Below are 24755 nucleotides of genomic sequence, written 5' to 3'. Positions count from 1 at the left end.
TTTTTCGTATGAGCGCTGCCTTCTCTGCTCTGTTTACCTGCTCATCACTGCAAATGCTACGGCGAGCGGGTGAACAGAGCAGAGAAAGCAGCTCTCATATGAGCGCTGCCCTCTCTTCAAACAGCTGATCATCGGGGGTGCCGGAGGACCCCAGCTGATCTGATATTGATGACCTGAGGATAGGTCACCAGTAGTAAAAAGAGGACAACCCCTTTAACAGTAGGACTGGAGGGAAGGGGTAAGTTTGAGAATTTGGCCTGGGGGGGGGCGTTTCAATTTTTGTCTCGGGCAGCAGAAAAGCTAGGTGCACCAGCGCTGAGTGAAGGGGGGCCAAGCTGAACTCTTGCACCAGGGCCCATGAGCCTTTAGCTACGCCCCTGCCTATACTTATACACGTAGGTCCTATGTAGCGGCCACTATAAGCCTAGAACAATAGAAGCTCTGGTTGTATATATTCAGTGGTAAGCGGTGACATGATGGAGCCTGATGGGTTGTGAGCCTCATTTACCACACAAATCATTGTTATTGAGCAGAGCACATGGTAACAATAGCCCCCAGCTGGCAGCCATCAGAGTCTTGTGGTGACCACACAAGGCTATTTATCTGCTTTATAAATCCCTCTACAAAAGGCCCAAGCCTCCCTCCAGTGTCCCCGGACGCCCCACTCTTCTTGGCGGCCCAGTCATTTCTCAGGGACACGTTATTAAATGGCAAAGGGATGGCTGCGGGCGGTAACTTCATCAGAAGAGCAGCAGAGCCCCCTAAAAAAGGCGACGTCAGGCAGATTCATAAGTTTAATATCAATGCAATGGGCAATAGATGAAAATATGCAGACTTCAAACTCAGTTTAAGACCATGTAATAACTACAACTTCCCACAACTTTTATTGTATAATATTCTTATCACCACAATAGAATAATAGTACTAACAGGTCAGGAATAAAAATTATATAAAAAGAAATATATGTATCAGCATTTCTCATTACATTTTTGAATGTTGAACATCTTTGAACATTGAATTAGTAGTAGATTATAATTAAAACGTTTATTTAATTTTAATAATAATAACAACAAATACAACAATAATAATTATGATAATAATAATAATAATAATAATAAATTACTCGATTAGTAATAACAATAATAATCAGTATAAGTATTCTCAATATCAATTTATTCAGATGTCAGCATTTTATTATATTCACATTTATTATTAATATACTGTTATTTTAAATTTATTTTTTCAATTATTATTAGTTTATATTTAATATTTTTTTATTAATAATAATAATAAGTGCAATCATTATTGTCATCATCACAGTATTAATTTGTGGTTCACTGAATTGACCAAACTATAATTTAAATCACAATAATATTATCTCAAATAATCAAATAATTATTATTATTATTATTAATAATAATAATTTATATTAACAACAAATCTCTTATAATTATATCAGTCCCTCCTACCACCTAGAACAGAGCAGAAACTTTTCTTCCATGGTGGCACCCAGCCACTGTTCTCAGGGTAAGGCCTCATCTGCTGTGTTCTGATAAATAGAGACATAATAATACTTTTTGCTCTTACTATAAGGCCTTATGCACACGACAGTATTTTGAGAATACGGAAATTATGGATAACGGCCGTGTGCATCCCGCAGTTTCCACGTGACCCATTGTTCAAACTCTTATCTGCAAAACTGACAAGAATAGGACATGTTCTAATTTTTTTGTGGAAAACACATGTGAACATACGGATGTGGACGTGGATAAATGGGTCCACATCCAATCCACAAAAAATGTGGATTGGATATGGAAAAAAAATGGTCGTGTGCATGAGGCCTTATTATTAGTATTATCACTGAGCGCAGCATTCTATCACTGTACATGTGCTACGGACTGTTCTAGATAAATACAGGAAAATTACAGAACATACCACAAGGGATAAAATGTAACATTGTATAATAGTGTAGTCTATATGGAAGCTGTATATATATGTGATATATGTGAAACACATAGAGAGAGAGAGAGAGAAAGAGAGGGAGAATAGAAAGAAAGAAAGAAAGAAAGAAAGAATAGATGGATAGAAAGATATTAAATAGAAGGTAGATGATATAAAAGAGAAAGAAAGATATGATAGCTATATATAGAGAGAAAAAATAGAGATATATTAGAAAGATAACAGATGGTGGAATAGACCCATAATAGATAGATAGATGTGAGATAGATAGATAGATTTATTGTATTTATTTATATAGCACTTACATATTTCCCAGCGCTGTACAGAGGTTGTCATTTACATCAGTCATTGTCCCCATGGTAGATGATAGATAGATAGATAGATAGATAGATATGAGATAGATAGATAGATGATAGATAGATAGATATGAGATAGATAATAGATAGATAGATAGATATGAGATAGATAGATGGAAAGATAGATAGATATTAGATAGATAGATATTAGATAGATAGATAGATAGATAGAGAGATAGATAGATAGATAGATAGATGTATTGTATTTATTTATATAGCATTTACATATTTCACAGCGCTGTACAGAGGTTGTCATTTACATCAGTCATTGTCCCCATGGTAGATGATAGATAGATAGATAGATAGATAGATAGATAGATAGATAGATAGATAATTAGAGAGAGAGATGTGAGAAAGATTAGACAGAAGTTACATGTAACACATGGTGGTCTACTGATCTGGGGCTGTGAAATAAATGAACATGCTCAATCGTATTAATCTACCCTATAAGATTGTGTGAAAACAAGCTGTTTATGGGGCGAGCTGATTATGATAATCAATCCAATTTATAATTTATAATAGACCATTATGATAATTACCTAGAGACATCTGTCAACCTAAGCAATGTCCACCCCAATTAAAGCATCACTTGTAAGTGACCTACCAACTATAGTGTGTAACGTCTAATAATACCCTAGATGTAGCTGAGGTTTTCTTCTGGCGCAATTTATGGTAGTAGCTCCAGCATTTACATAGGACTGCAGGTGAACCTACTGCAATGTCCTTATTCAGAGAGTTATCCTGGAGTTACCACTGTCAGTGCAGCCCCAAAGATTTAATTAACACATTTAGCTTTGCTGCATAGAATAAAAGGCGGTAAACAATTTAAACAAACATTGTGTTTGGAAGTTAAGCTCGGTGGACCTTGATGAATGTAGATTTGGTAGAGGTGGAGCTTGAGTGAGCATCTTCTTATCCAGGTAGTGTCCATAATGAACACAAAGCCTCATCTAGTGGTGGGGATGTGACAGCTTTAGAAGAGCACAGCAGGGGCAGCTGACATACAGCCACAAAGAACAGACATTACTTTAAAAGTCTTCTGCAAGCTGGGACTGAGTCATTCCTTCCTGAGAGGTCATAAGGAGCTGATCCTCTGCTCTTGAAGGACAGCTAGTCATCCACAGCTCAAGCAGAAGGATCTGATGCTGGGAGCCAGCTTAGTGGAATCAGCCTTTCTTAAAGGAGATTTGCAGCCTGTTGTGGCTGAACTATGCTAGCACTCTGCTATCCCTTATAATATTATATAAAGAAATAGACATTTACTGCTTAAAAACATTGAGGAACCATTTTGAGGAGGCGTCAAGAACCTTTGGACTCTTCACAAACCCAAAAACTCATGGACTTATAGACCTATTATCTTCTACTTTGGAAAGTATCAAAAGGACAACTATATACTTAAAAACATAGCTATAAAAATAGCAAAAAGTAACTCCCAATGCATCTCCACAGTCCTTCACTCATGGCAGAAGGAAACTTCTCTCTATCTGGACACTTGGTGAGAAGTCCTGTCGGAAACCCATCCAGGTTTCACAGCATAGAGGCTATCTTAGGATTTTCCAAAGAGGACAATGTTCTGAGCTCATTCCAGACAGAGGGCAGTCCTAGGAATGGCAAGGAAGCTGAGAAGAGAAACTCTAGACACTGTCTTCACAAAATGGCTGAGGATGTACAATCACAGCAGGGCCAGATAGAAGACAGACAGGAGGACAACTATGGGGGTAAGTGACTACATATACCACCTATGGTTGACTTCTTCACTCTTTGTTAATTATCAAAAGTCTTTGACCTCGATATTGAATGGGCAACATTAAATATGTTCTGAGTGTTAATGGTTGTTACAAACTTTGAGACCTCCTATAAAGTAGTTGGACTCTTTGTGCCTTCTAATACCCTTAGATGTTCTTAAAGGTGCCACAAGTAGACTTATTGTTGTTACCAAGTAGTGACTGGTTAAATTTGTGAACCACCAAGAACCCAAAGTTCTGGTGGGAACTGGTATCTTGTAGTGATAACCTGTAAATATTCTGAACCTATTGCAGATACCTACTGCAGCAAAACTTCCAGTGAGTGCATGAGCCCAGGCTTATCAGCAAATAACAGCGACCACAAACTATCAGACGACGAACAACCCAAGAAGAAGCACAGGAGGAACCGAACCACCTTCACTACTTACCAACTCCATGAGCTGGAGAGAGCTTTTGAGAAGTCCCATTACCCAGATGTGTACAGCAGAGAGGAGCTGGCCATGAAGGTGAACCTCCCAGAAGTAAGAGTCCAGGTAAGATGAAACTGGCTGGATTATTAAACGCCTAACCACCAGCAAATCAAAAGGATTGTTATGTTTCTAATCCAGTTATAGTAATTATAAGCCAACTTTACTCATGAGCTAAGGAGTAATTTAATTAGGGCCGCTACAATCAGTGGGGATCACTCGGGTGGTTTTAACGTACTAATAACCTGTAAGATGGATATCATAGAAAACTAAATGCAGAAATAGATAGAATTTTTATAATAATCATATAAAATCATCCGACCTGGTTCAAAGTACTTAGAAATGAGACACTCAAAACTGTGAACTGAAAGAATTTGAGACTTGAGCTATTATGTTTTTGAGCTGAGTTGTCGTTTGCATATGTTGGAAAACATATAAAAATAAAGTAAATATAAAAATATATATTTTTTAAATTGGCATTTTATACAGGCAATAAAAAAAAATTATAAATACATTTTTTCCCCTTAATTTTATTCAGATATAAGCAGAAATAAAATTATTTTCAGTTCTTTTATGTTCCTTTAAAAGATTGTTACAGAAATTTGATAACTTTTCAATTGTGGGTATTATATTCAGTATTCTGGTTATCTCCGCCTTCTACTGTATGAAAATACTAGTCCCAGCATGTCTTCTGTAGTAATTCTGCAAAATAAATAGGCAAGGTTAAGTTGTCCATAACTGCTGAAATCCACATTATCAATTCAATTCATCTTCTTCATTCTTTTTTGTATTATTATTATAATTCAAGTATTATTATGTTATTTATACATTTAATATTTGATGCCCAATATTTTTAAGTTAATATATTTATAAAATATCATAAATTCTGTTACGTTTATACGTTAATCATTTAATAGACACATTTTAATATACAAGCGTTTACTTTCTTTTTCTAATAACTTATGCATTTACAGAATCTTTATTCCATTAATACCCATGGAATAATGAATGATATGTCTATAAACAAATGTAGTTTTAATTAAGTATGAAGTTAAATAATTTGGTGTTAAAAATATTAAAACATTTAGGGAAAAAAATGGAAAACTTTTTAAAGTTTTGAAGTACAGAATAAATATTGAACTGTGAAGAGCCCTGGGATAAATGTAGCCACCTATGATGTATATAAAAATTAAAACATGAAATATATAAAAATATCTTAATCTACATTTTCCAAATTTTCCATTTTCCAAATTAAAAGAACATAATTTTTCACACAAAAAATGCTTCAGTTTACGTTATCTTTTTCGATAAATAGTAAATTAACAGTCATTTTTTGAATTGATCAGCTTCCTTAGCCCCTGTCAGTGTAAGAGATTTTTTTTTAAGATAAAATATTAATTATATACTATAGAGATTGATCATGGAATTCAAGATCCCTATGCAGTGACTGAAAAAAATATTTGGTTCCTTAATTTAAAAAGTTCATCAGATAATTTTAACAATATTTTCCAAACTTTTTGAAATGTGAATGTATGAGTTTATTACACCTTTAGTACACATTTATTTCACACAAAGTTTTTTACAAGAGGTTTTGAGGCAGATTTTCTGGCAGGTTTTTCAGCCAAAGCCAAAAGTGCAGGATGAAGTCCTTTCTTTATAATTCTGGTTCCTTATAAATCCTCTTTTGGCTTTTATATATGGCTCTTTTGTATAAATTTTTTCATCACCATATTACATGATAGGTCATGGGGAAAAAAAATACAAAAAATACAAAAAAAGTAAAACATTAAAATAACTAATTGATACATTGGCTAGTTTCATACTAGTATTAAAATTATCAAGCAAGCTGTTTCAGAAGAGGAACAGCCTGTTGGAGTTTATCATATCCGGCATAACCGGATAGGGCTGGAGCACTGCCAGAACCCATTAACTATAATGGGACCCAGAGGGGATTCGGTCGGTTTCTAGCATGAGTGCCGAGATTCAGCCAGACAAAAACTAGTGCAAACACTGTTTTTTGTCTCTCCAAGCTCTGGCACTCCCCACTGGGTCTCTTCATAGTCAATGGGGTCTGGCAGTGCTCTAGCCCTATCTGACTTTACCGGAGAGGATGGTCTTCGGTAGGCTGTTCCTCTGCCGCGTATGTGAATGCTTGTGTGAAAGTAGCCTTACAATTTTACAATATTTAGTTTGTATTTCATATCATGTAGAGTGACATGTTTATTGCTTTTGAGGAAGCCTATAGCAGTTTAGCCTAGGTCCGATTATGGGACGAGTAAAAGGGGCCAGTGACTAGATGCCTCCACCATTGAGGTTGCTGCCTTCATATGCACTGAGTCCTTTCAAAATTAGGGGAGATCTGCTGACATTTTGCATGACATTATGTTCAGTTATGATGTAGTTATGATGTAGAATTATACAATTTTACCACAAAATTTGGACAAGAGCCTCAACTAACTTTGGTCTGGCCCCAGATATAGCAGAGCTGAGGTTGTTAGCTACACCTAGTTGTTTTCAAACAATCATATAGAGCTCAGTTTTTCCGATGCATCAGGGTTGAATCAGTTAATGGCCTTAGATCCCAAAGGACAAACTATCTCTGCAAAAGAGTTAAAAGAACAGTTTGGCTCAGCTACTTCTGTATGCGCTTTACATAGCTTATATCCTCACCTTTTTTTTCCATATTCTACTTTTTACTACAGGTTTGGTTTCAAAACAGAAGAGCCAAATGGAGACGACAAGAAAAGTTGGAGGTTACTTCCATGAAGCTTCAAGACTCCCCAATTCTATCTTTTAACCGATCCCCACAGCCTCCAGCCATGAGCAACATCAGCACTAATCTGCCCCTAGATTCTTGGCTTACTCCATCAATGTCCAACACCACCGCCCTACAGACCCTGCCGGGATTTGTGACCACCCCACAGAGTATTCCTGGCAGTTACACCCCACCACCTTTCATGAACACTGCACCCGTTGGCCACTCTCTACAACCATTGGGTTCCATGGGGCCACCACCTCCATACCAATGCGGGGCCAACTTTGTGGACAAGTATCCTCTTGAAGAAGTAGACCCTAGAAACACAAGTATAGCAGCACTGAGGATGAAGGCAAAGGAACACATTCAGTCTATTGGAAAGCCTTGGCAAACCATATAATGAAGGCCCTGCTGGACGTCCCCACTCCGAAATGTGTTTATATGCTCACACTAAAGGACTATGTGGACTACGGGGACAGGAACATTATGTGCCAAGCACACAACTATCATCCTGAACGACTCATAGACTTCCGCTCTGGCGTATCTTCTTATTTTACATAGAGTTTATGGATTTTGGATTTAATACATGACTGCACATTTGCAGAATTAAAACCATTCCCCTGTAAAAAAAATAATTAATAAAAAAATCACCAGTGATTATCAAAATTCTGTTGCCTCTTAGTCTTCTCTGTTTCTAGGAAAGCTGAGTGACAGCCAGTAGTATTCCCATTATAGATCCCACCATTATGGTAGTTATTAAGTGCAGGTTATATTTGCCATAGCTCTAGGTATTCTATGTAATCTGTAATATAAGTCATACCCAGCTTTCCCAGAAACAGATATAATTAAGATACAGCTGAATGTAATTTTACTGATGTTTTTTATTTTTTTATTTATGGAAAAATATTTCTTTAAGATTTCAGCAGTGAGTAGGCAACAGGAAATGTGGTAGCTCTTTCTAGGCTGTAGCATGAACGACCTCCTTGACTTATGTATTTAAGAATATGTAAATATGGGGGGTGGACTTCTGATCATTAAATGCTATATTCAGAGTTTCTCCTGTGTCCGGTGTATGGTGATATTCTTGAAAGCCGACTTTACCTACTGCCAAACATGTCCTATCAGGGTCAAACAGTGACCAGAACATCGGCAGCACATGACTCTCAGCTGAGTAACAGGATTCTTGGAAATGATAATTAGGTCACGTTACTTATTGGCAATTGCTGGAAAAATCAACAAACGGTCTGCGGTCTCCTCAAATCCAAGATAACCCCTGGTTGGAACACCAATTTTAAATTTGCATATGGATATAATATACATGGAAAGAGACTCTGTATATACATTACATAATCTTGTACTGATCCTGAGTTACAGTCTATTATACTGCAGAGTTGCAATCACTATTCTACCGGTAGAGTTACTGTGTACATACATTACTTATCCTGTACTGATGCTGAGTTAAAGTCTGTATTATACTGCAGAGCTGTACTCACTATTCTGCTGGTGTAGTCACTGTGTACATACATTACATTACGTATCCTGTACTGATCCTGAGTTACATCCTGTATCATACTCCAGATCTGAAATCACTATTCTGCTGTTGGAGTCACTGTATAGATACATTACATTACTTATCCTGTACTTATCCTGAGTTACATCCTGTATTATACTCCAGAGCTGCACTCACTATTCTGCTGGTGCAGTCACTGTGTACATTCATTACATTACTTATCCTGAGGTATATATCATATTATACTCCAGAGCTGCACTCACTATTCTGCTGGTGCAGTCACTGTGTACATACATTACATTACTTATCCTGTACTGATCCTGAGTTACATCCTGTATTATACTCCAGAGCTACACTCCCTATTCTGCTGGTGCAGTCACTGTGTACATACATTACATTACTTATCCTGTACTGATCCTGAGTTACATCCTGTATTATACTCCAGAGCTGCACTCACTATTCTGCTGGTGGAGTCACTGTGTACATACATTACATTACTTATCCTGTACTGATCCTGAGTTACATCCTGTCTTATACTCCAGAGCTGCACTCACTATTCTGCTAGTGAAGTCAATGTGTACATACATTACATTATAAATCTGGTACTCATCCTGAGTAACTTGCTGTATTATACTTCAGAGCTGCACTCACTATTCTGCTAGTGGAGTCACTGTATGTACATACATTACTTATCCTGTACTGATCCTGAGGTACAAATAACCTAAATCTCTGGATTAACAACCCGTCTCCAGAAATCTCATACCCGTAATTTCTGATATTTGTACATAAAAGAAATCCAAGCTTGTCTTGAACGTGCACAATGATTCCACCAACACAACCTTCTCTGTCTGAGAGCTTCATATTCTCACTGCTCTTACAGTAAAGAATCCCATCTATGAGGATGAAACCTTCTTCTTGTAGATGTAGAGGATGTCCTGTTGTGATGGTTAGAATCCTAGGTCTAAAAAGATATTTGGAAAGATCTCTGTCCTGTCTATTCATGTATTTGTAGATAACTAGGTCTCTCCAAAACCTTTTTTTTCCCAAACGGAATAACCCCAAGTCTTGCACTGAAGTCCGCAGCCCACCAATTCCCACAATTACCTTGGTCGCCCTATGCACCCGCTCCAGTTCAGCTATGTCCTTCTTATATACACAGGCATCCAAAATTATACACAACAGTCCATGTGTGGTCTGACTAGTGATTTGTACAGAGGCAAAACTATATGTCTTGGCAGCAGCTGCCTGGCATTGGTCTGTACTTAGTGGCAGTTTTAGCTGGCGTTTTACTATTTAATACATAAGTATTATACTTAGAGTCTTAGAGATTACTGTATATACTGCCCTCATGCAGTAGATAGTATATACTCAGTAAGTCCTGCTGCACCCAAGTGCGCCACAAAAAAATTCTCCTGGACATTCTGGGAGAGTTGCAAAGTGTGATTTACTGCTGGTGGGGACCTGGATGTTCTGGGCATGAGTGAAGAGAGAAGCATGGTTGAACCCTCTGGCCATCACCTGTTGTGATTCCCTACAAAAGTTCACACAATCCACAAGAAAGTGAAGAAATCTCATCCAACATCTTCCTAGGTTGATCCTATTGTCTTGTTTTGTATCCTGACGTGAACTATTTTTTATTCAGTCTGATTGTTTTTGCCGCCTGCCTGGGACTGATGTAAAACAAGTCTGTGCAGGACGGAGAGGCAGTCCCTTGTGCAGCAGATAGACCTTTGTGATGGACATTTGGCTGGATAGTGATAGATTGCTAGGCAAGCTGGTGTAATATGTCCTGCATACATCATTGGGTTGAAAAAGGGAAATACACATATAACATGCAGGTGTATACCACTACATACTGTACACTGTATACGGTGTGAGCACTTATGGCAGTGAAGTGAGTCTTTGCGATGTTTTGATGAGGGACATATATAGAAATCTTTATAGAAAGGCAGAAATCCCCTTCCAAATATCCTTTTCCTTGCGCACTTCTTAATAACTCATTAATACCTAAAATACTGCCATATAATATACCAGTTAAACTAATACCACTATAGAGTGCCAAATTTATAGTACAGAGAAGTGCCCAGATAAAACTACCCAAAAACCAAAGCCGTATAGTGCCCAAAACTGTATACTTTTTCGTATGATCTGTGCTGCCTTAGAGCCCTTAATATCAAAGATAAAATAGTTCACAGTTGCTTGAAGAAAAACAGCACTCCTAGTTAGTGATGGACGAACATCGGCCGGGACGATTCACGAACGCGCGTTTGCGATCAAATGTTTGCGAACCGCGAGTTCGCGGTGGGCCCCATTCACTTTAATGGCAGGCGAACCTGAAAAACCTTCAGGTCATATTTGCAAACACTTACTAGAAGTACAGAAATAGTCCCCCAACATGGACAATGATATACCAGAAAGGGATCATTGGCAAAAGTTCCCACAAAAAAAATATGTATTTTAATCGGACACCATTTTTATGCGTCTTAAAGGGAAACTCTCAAAAATGTGCCCTGCTAGAGCCTAGAAAATTTTTATTTCCTATCAGTTTCATGTATACAAATGTGCAGCACTCCACTCCACCATAATGAGAGGCAGAGGAGTGAGACAGGGGTGTGATTATGTGGCTAGAGATAAAAAATTTTGCTGTCGGCCAGTACAAGCCCCAAAAATTAGGCAATAGGCATTCGCCTGCCAGCAAAGAACTTTGGATTCTGTGGCTGGAGGTGCATTAGGCGGTCAAAGGATAAATATGTAACTGTCGTCCAGTACAGGCCCCAAAAATTAGGCATTCACCTGACATAAAATATGCTGCTGTATATACATAAGGCAAGGACCATTCTTTGTTCTGTGGGGTGGCGGATATGTGTGGGCTGGCATGAGGAAATTCAATTACACGTGGTCATCACAGGTGTTGAATTCCTCTGAGATCCATGCCTCATTCATTTTTAAAAATGTGAGGTAGTCCACACTGTCAAGAGCTAGGCGAGTGCACTTATTGGTCACGATTCCCCCTGCTGCGCTGAATGTCCTTTCGGACAGGACACTCGCCGAGGGGCAAGCCAAGAGTTCCATGGCAAATGGTGCCAGCTCTAGCCACAGATCAAGTCTGCCCACCCAGTAGTCAAGGGGTTCCTCGCTTCTCAGAGCGTCCACATCGGCTGTTAACCCGATGTAGTCGGACACCTGTCGGTCTGGGCGTTCCCTGAGGCTGGATCCGGAGGGCAGCTGTCAATGGGTTGGCTGTAAGAATGATCTCATATCCGAAGTGACCAACACATCTTCAAACCGCACCCTCTTTTTGCAGGCGGGGTAGGATTGGTACTCACACCTGTTTAGCTGTGGGTGGAAATTCCTCTGCCAGTGCCTGCAACAGCAGAATGCAGCATCTCTAGCAGCATTCTGACAGCCCTCTGTGATGATGGTAACATGTCCGCCATTTTGTGTTTGTACTGGGGGTCTAAGTACGTTGTCACCCAGTACTGGTCCTTGACCTTTATGCTTTTTATACGGGGGTCCCTCTTCAAACACTGAAGCATGAAGGCCCCCAATTGTACAAAATTGGAAGCAGTGGAGCGCCCTGGCTCCTGCTCATCGCCCAGGAGAATGTCATCCTCGGTCTCCTCCCCCCAGCCACGGACAACACCAGGGATCCCCGAAAAGTTTAAAGCCTGCTCTTCTTGCTCCTCCTCCTCCTGCCCCAGCCACCATCCTACTCTGACTCCTCTTCCGACTCCTGCTGACTTGTCTCAGATGGAGTAGCCCCCCCCTGGGAATTCAGTCAGCATTGCAACTTCCTCATCTTCCAGCTCCTGTTCCTCGACGGCTTGATCAATGACATGAACCAATGCACGCTCCAGAAAGAAGGCGTATGGTATGATGTAACTGATGGCGCCCTGGCTGCGACTGACGAGTTTGGTAATCTCATCAAATGGCCGCAGAAGTCTGCATGCGTCGCGCATGAGCGGCCACTGGCGCGGTGTAAAAGAAACAAGCTTCCCAGAACCTGTCTTGCCGCAGAGTTTGTACAGGTAGTCGTTAACGGCACGTTTCTGCTAGTTTGGTAATCTAGTGAGCCGAGGAGACGGAGAATGGAGGAGGAAAAGAAGAGGCAGGTCTGCATGAAATCCCTGGCGGTAACACCAAATCCACACGGATGCAACGGGTTACATGCTTGATGGCCATCAGAAGGTTCACCCAGTGGGCAGAAAAAGTTATGTACCTTGCCTGCCTGTGTTTGCTAGACCACGTGTCTGTGGTCAGATATATCTTGGCACCGACACTGTGTGCCAGAGATATATTAACTTGCCGCTGAACGTGGCCATATAGTTCAGGGATGCCTTTCTGGGAGAAATATTTCCTTCCGGGGACATTCCATTGCGGTGTGCCAATGGCCACAAATTTTCTAAAGGCGGAAGGTGGAGTGGAGGACAAATGGGAGGTAAGAGGAGAAGGAGAAGGAGAAGAGGCAGGACGTGGAGCGCCGGGAGTGTGGCTTTGTGGGTTCTGACGGCGTTGCTCCCACTAGGCTCGGTGGTGGGAGGCCAGGTGCCTTCTTAAGGCGGTCGTCCCTAGGTGAGTGTTGGGCTTACCGCGACTTATGCGTTGACAGCACAGGCTGCAGATGGCAACACTATTATCAGCAGCTGACACATTAAAAAAAGCCCACACTGCGGAGCAATGTGCCCGCGTCCTGGGAGCGCAAGATGTGACCGTGCATGGTGGATGGCTCGCTCCCCATATATTTGCAGTCCGCTTTTTGCCTCCAGTGCACTGCGAGTTCTGCCTGCTTCTCCTCCTTCTCCTCCCTATCTGCTGCTCCATCTCTCCCTCTGAATTCCCTTCCTCTTCCTCTCTTGTGGGCACCCACGTGACATCCATTGACACGTCATCATCATCACCTTCACCACCACTGACATTAGAGATCTCGGAGTAGGCAGGAACAGCGGGGACCACCCTCCATGGGCTGATCTGGGTACTGTCGTCAGACCGCTGGGTGGCGGCCGTTGCCACCTGCTCTTCCTCATTCGATGCCAAGAATGGCTGCACATCGGTAAGGTCTGGCAATGGATGTGAAAATAATTCCTCTGACTCGAGTGTAGGGGCTATGGTGGTGGTGGTGGTGGTGGTGGTGTCTTTGGGGGTGCACACAGCAGAGAATGAGGAGGGTGCAGATACAGAGGATGAGGAGGGTGCAGAAGCGGAAGGCTGAATAAGCCACTAAACCAACTCTGGTGCTCCCTTTGAAGTTATCGCACGCACCTTCTCCAACTTCCCACTTACGCTCAGGCCTGGTGCACCTGACCGACCCCTACCATCCCTGCGGAACGGTCTGCCTCTTCCTCTGTCTGTCATTTTTTAAATGACCCTCTGCCTAAGTCCATAGAGAAGAGCAGTATTTGTGGAAAATTTGATATTTTTAAAAGCATCCTAAAATCTAAATGTGAGAAGTACATACCTTATGGGAATAAAAGGTTAAGGAACAAGAAGAAACCAATGTGGATAAATAGAACTGTTAAGAAGGCGATAAAGGACAAAAAGAAAGCATTTAAATCACTAAAACAGGAGGGTAGCGAGGAAGCACTGAAAAACTATAAGGAAAAAAATAGAATATGTAAAAAACAAATAAAAGCCGCCAACATAGAGACCGAGAGATTAATTGCCAAAGAGAGCAACACTAACCCTAAAATGTTCTTCAATTATATAAATGGTAAAAAGTATAAATCTGAAGGTGTTGGCCCTCTACAGAGCAATGAGGGGGGAATTGCAGAGAGAGACGAGGAGAAAGCAAAGCTATTTAAAAAAAAATTTCCCACTGTATTCACTGAGAAAAATAAACTGTCAGATGAAATGCAGAATGTAAAAGTAAATTCCACATTAAAAGTGCCCTGTCTGACCCAGGAAGAAGTACAACAGCGACTTAAAAAGATTAAAATAGACAAATCGCCAGGGCCAGATGGCATACACCCCCATATCCTAAGATAATTAAGTAATGTCATAGCCAGACCCTTATTTCTGATATTTACAGACTCTATACTGCCAGAGAGTGTTTCACAGGATTGGCGCATAGCAAATGTGGTCCCAATATTCAAAAAGGGTGCAAAAACAGACCCCGGAAACTATAGGCCGGTAAGTTTAACATCTGTTGTGGGTAAACTGTTTGAAGGTTTTCTAAGAGATGCTATCTTGGAGGATCTCAGTGAAAACAAGTAAATAACATCATATCAGCATGGCTTCATGAGGGATCGGTCATGTCAAACTAATTTAATCAGTTTCTATGAGGAGGTAAGTTCTAGACTTGACAGCGGCGAATCAATGGATGTCGTATATCTGGACTTCTCCAAAGCATTTGACACTGTACCGCATAAAAGGTTAGTATATAAAATAAGAATGCTCGGACTGGGAAAAAACGTCTGTATGTGGGTAAGTAACTGGCTCAAAGATAGAAAACAGAGGGTGGTTATTAATAGTACACACTTAGATTGGGTCACTGTCACTAGTGGAGTACCTCAGGGGTCAGTATTGGGCCCTATTCTCTTCAATATATTTATTAATGATCTTGTAGAAGGCTTGCATAGTAAAATATACATTTTTGCAGATGACACTAAACTGTGTAAAGTAATTAACACTGAAGAGGACAGTATATTACTACAGAGGGATCTGGATAGATTGGAGTCTTGGGCAGAGAAGTGGCAGATGAGGTTTAACACTGACAAATGTAAAGTTATGCACATGGGAAGGAATAATGCATATCACCCATACATACTAAATGGTAAAACACTGGGTAACACTGGCATGGAAAAGGACCTAGGAATTTTAATAAACAGCAAACTAAGCAGTAAAAAACAGTGTGAGGCAGCTGCTGCCAAGGCCAATAAGATAATGGGTTGCATCAAAAGGGGCAAAGATGCCCGTGATGAGAACATAGTCCTACCACTTTACAAATCACTAGTCAGACCACACATAAAGGACTGTGTACAGTTCTGGGCTCCTGTGAACAAGCAGACATAGCAGAGCTGGGGAGGGTTCAGAGGAGGGCAACTAAAGTAATAACTGGAATGGGGTAACTACAGTACCCTGAAAGATTATCAGCATTAGGGTTATTCACTTTAGAAAAAAGACGACTGAGGGGAGATCTAATTACTATGTATAAATATATCAGACGTCAGTACAGAGATCTCTCCCATCATCTATTCATCCCCAGAACTGTGACGAGGGGACATCCTCTGCGTCTGGAGGAAAGAAGGTTTGTACACAAACATAGAAGAGGATTCTTTACGGTAAGAGCAGTGAGACTATCGAATTGGTGGTGATGGTGAGTACAATAAAAGAGTTCAAGAGGGGCCTGGATGTATTTCTGGAGTGTAATAATATTACAGGCTATAGCTACTAAAGAGGGATGTTGATCCAGGGAGTTATTCTGATTGACTTATTAGAGTCAGGAAGGAATTTTTCCACCCATAAGTGGGGAAAATTAGCTTGTACCTCACAGTTTTTTTTTGCCTTCCTCTGGATCAACTTGCAGGATAACAGGCCGAACTGGATGGACAGATGTCTTTTTTCGGCCTTATATACTATGTTACTATGTTACTAAGGTATATCGCAGCCTTCAATCAGTATTTGGTGGAAGAAGGTATATGGCACCCCTCAATCAGTATTTTGTGGAAGCAGGTGTATCGCAGCCCTCAATCATTATTTTGTCGAAGAAGGTATATAGCACCCCTCAATCAGTATTTGGCAGAAACAGGTATATAGCACCCCTCAATCAGTATTCAGCGGAAACAGGTATATAGCACCCCTCAATCAGTATTTGGCGGAAACAGGTATATAGCACCCCTCAATCAGTATTCAGCGGAAACAGGTATATAGCACCCCTCAATCAGTATTTGGCGGAAACAGGTATATGGCACCCCTCAATCAGTATTTTGTGGAAGCAGGTGTATCGCAGCCCTCAATCAGTATTTGGTGGAACAAGGTACAGTCATGTGAAAAAATTAGGACACCCTTTGAAAGCATGTGGTTTTTTGTAACATTTTTAATAAATGGTTATTTCATCTCCGTTTCAACAATACAGAGAGATTAAAGTAATCCAACTAAACAAAGAAAACTGAAGAAAAGTCTTTTCAAGATCTTCTGTAAATGTCATTCTACAAAAATGCCTATTCTAACTGAGGAAAAAGATAGGACACCCTCACATGTATTCCCTCTTAAATTGGCTCAGATCTCACACCAGGTGCACATAATTAGTAGATCGTTACTCTGCATGTTGAATGAGGCTTGCCCTATTTAAACCTCAGACATTTAGTTTGGTGTGCTCCTGACTGTTGAAGTGAGAGTGAGCACCATGGTGAGAGCAAAAGAGCTGTCAGAGGACTTCAGAAAAAAGATTGTAGCAGCCTATGAGTCTGGGAAGGGATTTAAAAAGATCTCAAAAGATTTTGAAATCAGCCATTCCACTGTCCGGAAGATAGTCTACAAAGTGGAGGGCTTTCAAAACAACTGCCAACATGCCCAGGACTGGTCGCCCCAGCAAGTTCACCCCAAGAGCAGACCGCAAGATGCTAAAAGAGGTCTCCAAAAACCCTAAAGTGTCATCTCGAGAACTACAGCAGGCTCTGGCTACTGTTGATGTAGAAGTACATGCCTCAACAATCAGAAAGAGACTGTACAAGTTTAACTTGCATGGGAGGTGTGCAAGGAGGAAACCTTTGCTTTCCAAGAGAAACATCGAGGCCAGACTGACATTTGCCAGAGATAAAGTTGACAAAGACCAGGACTTCTGGAATAATGTTCTTTGGACAGATGAGTCCAAAATTGAATTATTTGGACACAACAGCAGAGGACATGTTTGGCGTAAACCAAACACAGCATTCCAAGAAAAGAACCTCATACCAACTGTGAAGCATGGAGGTGGAAGTGTCATGGTTTGGGGCTGCTTTGCTGCAGCAGGACCTGGTCAGCTCACCATCATAGAATCCACGATGAATTCTACTGTGTATCAGAAGGTGCTTGAAGAACATGTGAGACCATCAGTTAGAAAATTAAAGCTGAAGCGGAACTGGACCATGCAACATGACAATGACCCAAAACATACTAGTAAATCAACCAAAGATTGGCTGAAAAAGAAGAAATGGAGAGTCCTGGAATGGCCAAGTCAAAGTCCAGATTTGAATCCCATTGAGATGCTGTGGGGTGACTTGAAAAGGGCTGTACGTGCAAGAAACCCCTCAAACATCTCACAGCTGAAAAAGTTCTGCATTGAGGAGTGGGGTAAAATTTCCTCAGACCGATGTCGAAGACTGGTAGATGGCTACAAGAACCGTCTCACTGCAGTTATTTCAGCCAAAGGAGGTAACACTCGCTATTAGGGGCAAGGGTGTCCTATCTTTTTCCTCAGTTAGAATAGGCATTTTTGTAGAATGACATTTACAGAAGATCTTGAAAAGACTTTTCTTCAGTTTTCTTTGTTTAGTTGGATTACTTTAATCTCTCTGTATTGTTGAAACGGAGATGAAATAACCATTTATTAAAAATGTTACAAAAAACCACATGCTTTCAAAGGGTGTCCTAATTTTTTCACATGACTGTATATAGCAATAGCACCCCTCAATCAGTATTTGGCGGAATCAGGTATGCGGCACCCCTCAATCAGTATTTTGTGGAAGAAGGTATATCGCAGCCCTCAAGCTGTTTTTTGGGGGGCAACAGGTATATCACACCCATTGCAATTAGTTATTCCAATAGCGTTTGTCCCTCTATCTAGCTGCGGTATCGCAGCAGAACCGCACACAACTGCTGCACAATACAAACACACTATAATATAATTTCTATGTTAGAAAGTATATTATAAGTATATCAGACCCCTCTATATCACACCTATCGATAGCACACCTATACCGGTCCTTAAAAGGACTTTTGTGGCCCTATTACCCCACGTTTGGTGTCCCTAACTGTCCCTGCTCCAAAATGCAACCTCTCCCTACACTGGCAAAACACATAATGTAAAATGGCTGCCATATTGGGTACTGTTATAGGGTTGGGAGAGTGTCCATGGGCTGAAACGTCTCAATTGGCTGTCCTGTCCCACCTGATGGATGTGTCATGGGTCAAAGTTCGGCGCTATGCAAAAAAATATGGCGCGTGCGAGTATCGCCATATGTTCGCATGTTCGGCAAATCGCGAACGAGCAAAGTTTGCCGCGAAACGACCGCCGGGCGAACCGCAAGGCCATCTCTACTCCTAGTACTGGAAACCTGTTCACATGGTGCGGTTTCTGCACGGGGTGTAGAAACCGCACAGTGAAGACTCGAGTCAGAAAACAGAAGAGGTGAAATCACCAAGTAAAGAACTGTTATATAAAATAAAAGGTAAAGTAACGTGAGAACATGTTGGGGTTATCTACCTGCTAGAGGGCCCTTGTGGTCTTCAGTATGTAGGGTGTACCCTTAGAAAATGAAAAACAAGAATACAGGAACATATCAGAAATAAAAAAAAGCCCTGAAGAGTCACGGTGCATCAGCCCATTTTAAAACCCATCATGCTAAAAAGAATCCAAATGGGTTCAAATTTGTAGGTTTGGAATTAGTAAAAAATACCTGGATGGAAGGAGATCCAATCAGGAAAATCAATGGTAGGGAAGTAGAATGGATCTATATGCTGGATACTATGCAACCAAAGGGTCTAAACATAGAGTTTGACCTAAAACTATGCCTAATATAATAAAATGAAAGTACGAACGCAAAGAAGATGTTATTAAGGGGACTTTAGGTGGAAAAGTGTCTTTGAATGACCCCCAAAAATGTAGCATGGAGGGAATAGAATCGAGCCTCTGAAACCCCCATACATGCCAGTGTATGACATAGATGTGCAAAGCTATAATTTTATGAATTGTGATTGTATTTTGGGTATTACAGTGTGTAAAAAAGGAAGTGGAAGAATTTTATTACGATATGAATATGAAATATAAGAAAAATGTGAAAGGAAAAAAGGAAATAGGAAGGGGAGGGTATAAAAAGAAGGACACGGAGAAAGGGCTCATGCACATGAATGTATTTTTTTCCATATCCTTCAGTTTTTTTGCGGCCCGTATGCAGAACCATTCACTTCAGTGGGGCCACACAAAATAAAACTGAAATTACTCTGGTTTTGATCACAGCTGAAGGTTTGTTACAATGTAGCCAGTCTTGGGGCTACATGTGTCGCGCGACTAAAGTCATGCAACATTTTTTATAATGATAGTCAATGGTGTCGCACTGCGACATGCTGCGAATGCGACACGACATGAGAGTTGCATGTTGCAGTGCGACACCATTAACTATCACTACAAAAAATGTTGCGCGACTTTTCTGCGACAAGAAGTCACGCGATACATGTAGCCACAGGACTAGATACATTGTAACAAACCTTCAGCTGTGATCAAAATCATACCAGTTTCAAGAACACTGACAGCAATCTGATCCAGATGGGCCGGCGCTGGAGTGGGCAGCCCCAGGCGGCCTAGGGCCCAGAAAGTAGTAGCCACTAGACATGCAATGTCACCATCCTCAGAACAATAGTGTAGCAGGGCATGGGAACCAATGGTTCTCGGCACCACAGTTCACTCTCATAGCCAACAGGCCTGAAGCCTATGAAGCCGCAAAGTCATGAAGTAATGATATCATCGTGACGTCCTGCACAGGGTTTCAGGTGGTCGCAATGACATTATCAGGCCAGGACATAGGCGGTGTGATGACTTCATAGCAATAGCTTTGTGTATCCTGCTCTGTGTTTGAAGCATTGGGCAGTATAGTTACTAGGGACACTATAGGGGGGCATTATAACTACTGGGACAATACAGAGGGGATTATAACTTCTAGGGACTCTACAGGAGACATTATAACTACTGGGGGCTCAACAGGGGGAAATTATAAATACTGGGGGCTCTACAGGGGACATTATAAATACTGGGAGCTGAGCAGGGGACATTATAATTACTGGGGGCTCAACAGGGGACATTATAAATACTGGGAGCTGAGCAGGGGACATTATAAATATTGGGGGCTCAACAGGGGACATTATAAATCAGGCATCCTCAAACTGTGGCCCTCCAGCTGTTGTAAAACTACAACTCCCACAATGCCCTGCTGTAGGCTGATACCTGTAGGATGTTCGGGAATGCTGGGAGTTGTAGTTTTGCAACAGCTGGAGGACCGCAGTTTGAGGATGCCTGTTATAAATACTGGGGTCTCTACAGGGGACATTATAATTACTGGGCGCTCTACAGGAGACATTATAATTACTGGGGGCTCAACAGGAGACATTATAAATACTGGGGGCTCTACAGGGGACATTATAAATACTGGGGAGCTCTACAGGAGACATTATTACTGGGGGCTCTACAGGGGACATTATAAATACTGGGGAGCTCTAAAGGAGACATTATTACTGGGGGCTCTACAGGGGACATTATAAATACTGGGGAGCTCTACAGGAGACATTATTACTGGGGGCTCGACAGGGGACATTATAACTACTGGGGGCTCTACAGGGGACATTATAATTACTGGGGGCTCTACAGGGGACATTATAACTACTGGGGGCTCTACAGGGGACATTATAATTACTGGGGGCTCAACAAGGGACATTATAATTACTGGGCGCTCAACAGGAGACATTATAAATACTGGGGGCTGAGCAGGGAACATTATAAATACTGGGGGCTCTACAGGGGACATTATAAATACGGGGGAGCTCTACAGGAGAAATAATTACTGGGGGCTCAACAGGGGACATTATAACTACTGGGGGCTCTACAGGGGACATTATAACTACTGGGGGCTCAACAGGGGACATTATAAATATTGGGGGCTCTACAGGGGACATTATAAATACGGGGGGCTCTACAGGAGACATTATAAATACTGGGGGCTCAATAGGGAACATTATAAATACTGGGGGCTCTACAGGGGACATTATAAATACGGGGGAGCTCTACAGGAGACATAATTACTGGGGGCTCAACAGGGGACATTATAACTACTGGGGGCTCTACAGGGGACATTATAATTACTGGGGGCTCAACAGGGGACATTATAACTACTGAGGGCTCTACAGGGGACATTATAATTACTGGGGGCTCAACAGGGGACATTATAATTACTGGGCGCTCAACAGGAGACATTATAAATACTGGGGGCTGAGCAGGGGACATTATAAATACTGGGGGCTCAACAGGGAACATTATAAATACTGGGGGCTCTACAGGGGACATTATAAATACGGGGGAGCTCTACAGGAGAAATAATTACTGGGGGCTCAACAGGGGACATTATAACTACTGGGGGCTCTACAGGGGACATTATAACTACTGGGGGCTCAACAGGGGACATTATAAATATTGGGGGCTCTACAGGGGACATTATAAATACGGGGGGCTCTACAGGAGACATTATAAATACTGGGGGCTGAGCAGGGGACATTATAACTACTGGAGGCTCTACAGGGGACATTATAAATACTGGGGGGGCTCTACAGGACACATTATAAATTCTGGGTGCTCAACAGGGGACGTTATAACTACTGGGGGCTCAATAGGGAACATTATAAATACTGGGGGCTCTACAGGGGACATTATAAATACGGGGGAGCTCTACAGGAGACATAATTACTGGGGGCTCAACAGGGGACATTATAACTACTAGGTGCTCTACAGGGGACATTATAACTACTGGGGGCTCAACAGGGGACATTATAAATACTGGGGGCTGAGCAGGGGACATTATAACTACTGGGGGCTCTACAGGGGACATTATAAATACTGGGGGCTGAGCAGGGGACATTATAACTACTGGGGGCTCTACAGGGGACATTATAAATACTGGGGGGGCTCTACAGGACACATTATAAATACTGGGTGCTAAACAGGGGACATTATAACTACTGGGGGCTCAATAGGGGACATTACATCTACCGTGGCAATACAGGGGGCATTATAACTAATGGGGGTACTACAAGGACGTATTATAACTACGTAGGCACTGTAGAGGGCATTATAACTAGGGGAAAACTATAGGAGGTCTTATTACCATTGAGGACTCTACAGGTGGACCTTATTACTACTGGGGTCACTTTAGGGGGACCTTCGTACTACTGGGGGCACCTTAGAAGGTTTTATTACTACTGAGGGGCACTTAGGGCATTATTACTACTAGTGCCACTTTGGGGAGCTTTATCACTACTTATGGCACTATGGGGAATTATTAAAACTGGTGGTACTACGGGGGAGCATTATTATTATTATTATTGGGTAAAATATGAAAGGCACTCTGATAATTTGGGGAATCTTAGAGAGCATTATCACTGTAGGGGGCACTATTAATAATGTGGACACTCTGGGAGAGAATTATAATTGGTGAGACTTTTGGAAGCACTATTACTATGGAGGACTATCTTTGAGGTACCATGAACACAAAACTTGTGTCTAGAGAAGTTGCTACAATATATCAGTGCAGGTAAAATGTATCAGTCTGCAGTCCACAGAGGATTGTCTAGACTGGATAGAATTGTAGCAAAGAGCTTTGAGGCGTATTAGGTCTGTGCAGGATGTGAACTAGAATGTTCCCACTGACTGACAGCAAGCAGGGATATTGCAAAGGTTATCAAACAGAAACACAAAATATTTTTGAAAGTTTTGAAACTTTCATGACACAACAACCAGGAGATGTTTGCATTTCCTAACATAATGCTGAATATTAGCTTTTCATCGTGACTGATAATGAGCTGCTGGGAGACGCTAAAAAAATTGAAACATTTTATTTTCCATTAACTCTGTTACCACATTTAATGAGGATGAGAAGTTTAAGAACCATTGAAATAAAACACCCCTTTTTTTCCTGCAAGCAGGACGCCGCTTAGGACAATCTGGAAATTATGTCAATTAGTGTTTCTCATTAGAGAGAGGAGAAGGACTCAGAGGCAAAACCATTATGGCCAGGGCCGGCTCAATGGATCCTGGGAGACCTTTCCTTTCAGTGTTTCCCACTCATTGTGTGGAAACAAAGGCCAGCCTCTAATTATATTTTCACAATCTGTGCTTAGCTTAAAAAGCCCTGTCTGAAGCAGACATGTCAACTTTGTTCAGCTTCACTTCAAGAAGTTTTTCACTTGTAAGACAAGTTGGAAGCGTCCACGGCTGGCGTTCTCTCCAGACCAGGGTGTTCTGTATGTAATGCTATGGTTATTACATATAAGATATAAAGAAAAATGTAAAATACAACAGTAACACTGCCTGCAATTTATTTAACAATTTCCAGGAGGGATAACATAGGAACATCAAAAGAAAGAGCTCTAGTGTAAGATGCTCCAGAAATATTAATTCATGGGAAATAAAAGTAATTACTAAAACAGGAATGACCACAGGGCTGATAGTACACCACACAGGAGAGCCGAGAGATCCTCTATACTACACCACACAGGAGAGCTGACAGATCCTCTATACTACACCACACAGGAGAGCTGACAGATCCTCTATACTACACCACACAGGAGAGCTGACAGATCCTCTATACTACACCACACAGGAGAGCTGACAGATCCTCTATACTACACCACACAGGAGAGCCGACAGATCCTCTATACTGTATGGGAGTATCTGACATCTCTTGAACTGTATGGTAGTATCTGGCATCTCTGGCAGTGTATGTAAGTTTCTGGCATCTATGGCAGTGTATGGTAGTATCTGGCATCTATGGCACTGTATGGTAGTATCTGGCATCTCTGGCACTGTATGAGAGTATCTGGTATCTCTGGCACTGTATGGTAGTATCTGGCATCTCTTACACTGTATGGGAGTATCTGGCATCTCTTGAACTGTATGAGAGTATCTGGCATCTCTCGAACTGTATGGTAGTATCTGGCATCTATGGCACTGTATGGTAGTATCTGGCATCTCTTGCACTGTATGAGAGTATCTGACATCTATTGCACTGT

At 41.3% G+C, this 24755-nt stretch overlaps 1 protein-coding gene across 1 annotated transcript; it reads left to right on the top strand.

Moving 5' to 3' along the window:
* Positions 1 to 3750: 3750 nt before the first annotated feature.
* On the top strand, positions 3751 to 7682 carry RAX (retina and anterior neural fold homeobox). The gene is made up of 3 exons (XM_040420154.1): positions 3751 to 4033; positions 4355 to 4593; positions 7230 to 7682. Exons 1-3 carry the CDS (start codon positions 3751 to 3753, stop codon positions 7680 to 7682), a joined length of 975 nt encoding a protein of 324 aa, XP_040276088.1.
* Positions 7683 to 24755: the final 17073 nt, after the last annotated feature.

This window comes from Bufo bufo, chromosome 2, assembly GCF_905171765.1.
Source record: "Bufo bufo chromosome 2, aBufBuf1.1, whole genome shotgun sequence".
NCBI classification, from domain to species: domain Eukaryota; kingdom Metazoa; phylum Chordata; class Amphibia; order Anura; family Bufonidae; genus Bufo; species Bufo bufo.
Note: the sequence above shows the minus strand (reverse complement) of the source record. Positions and strands in the feature narration are given on the sequence as shown.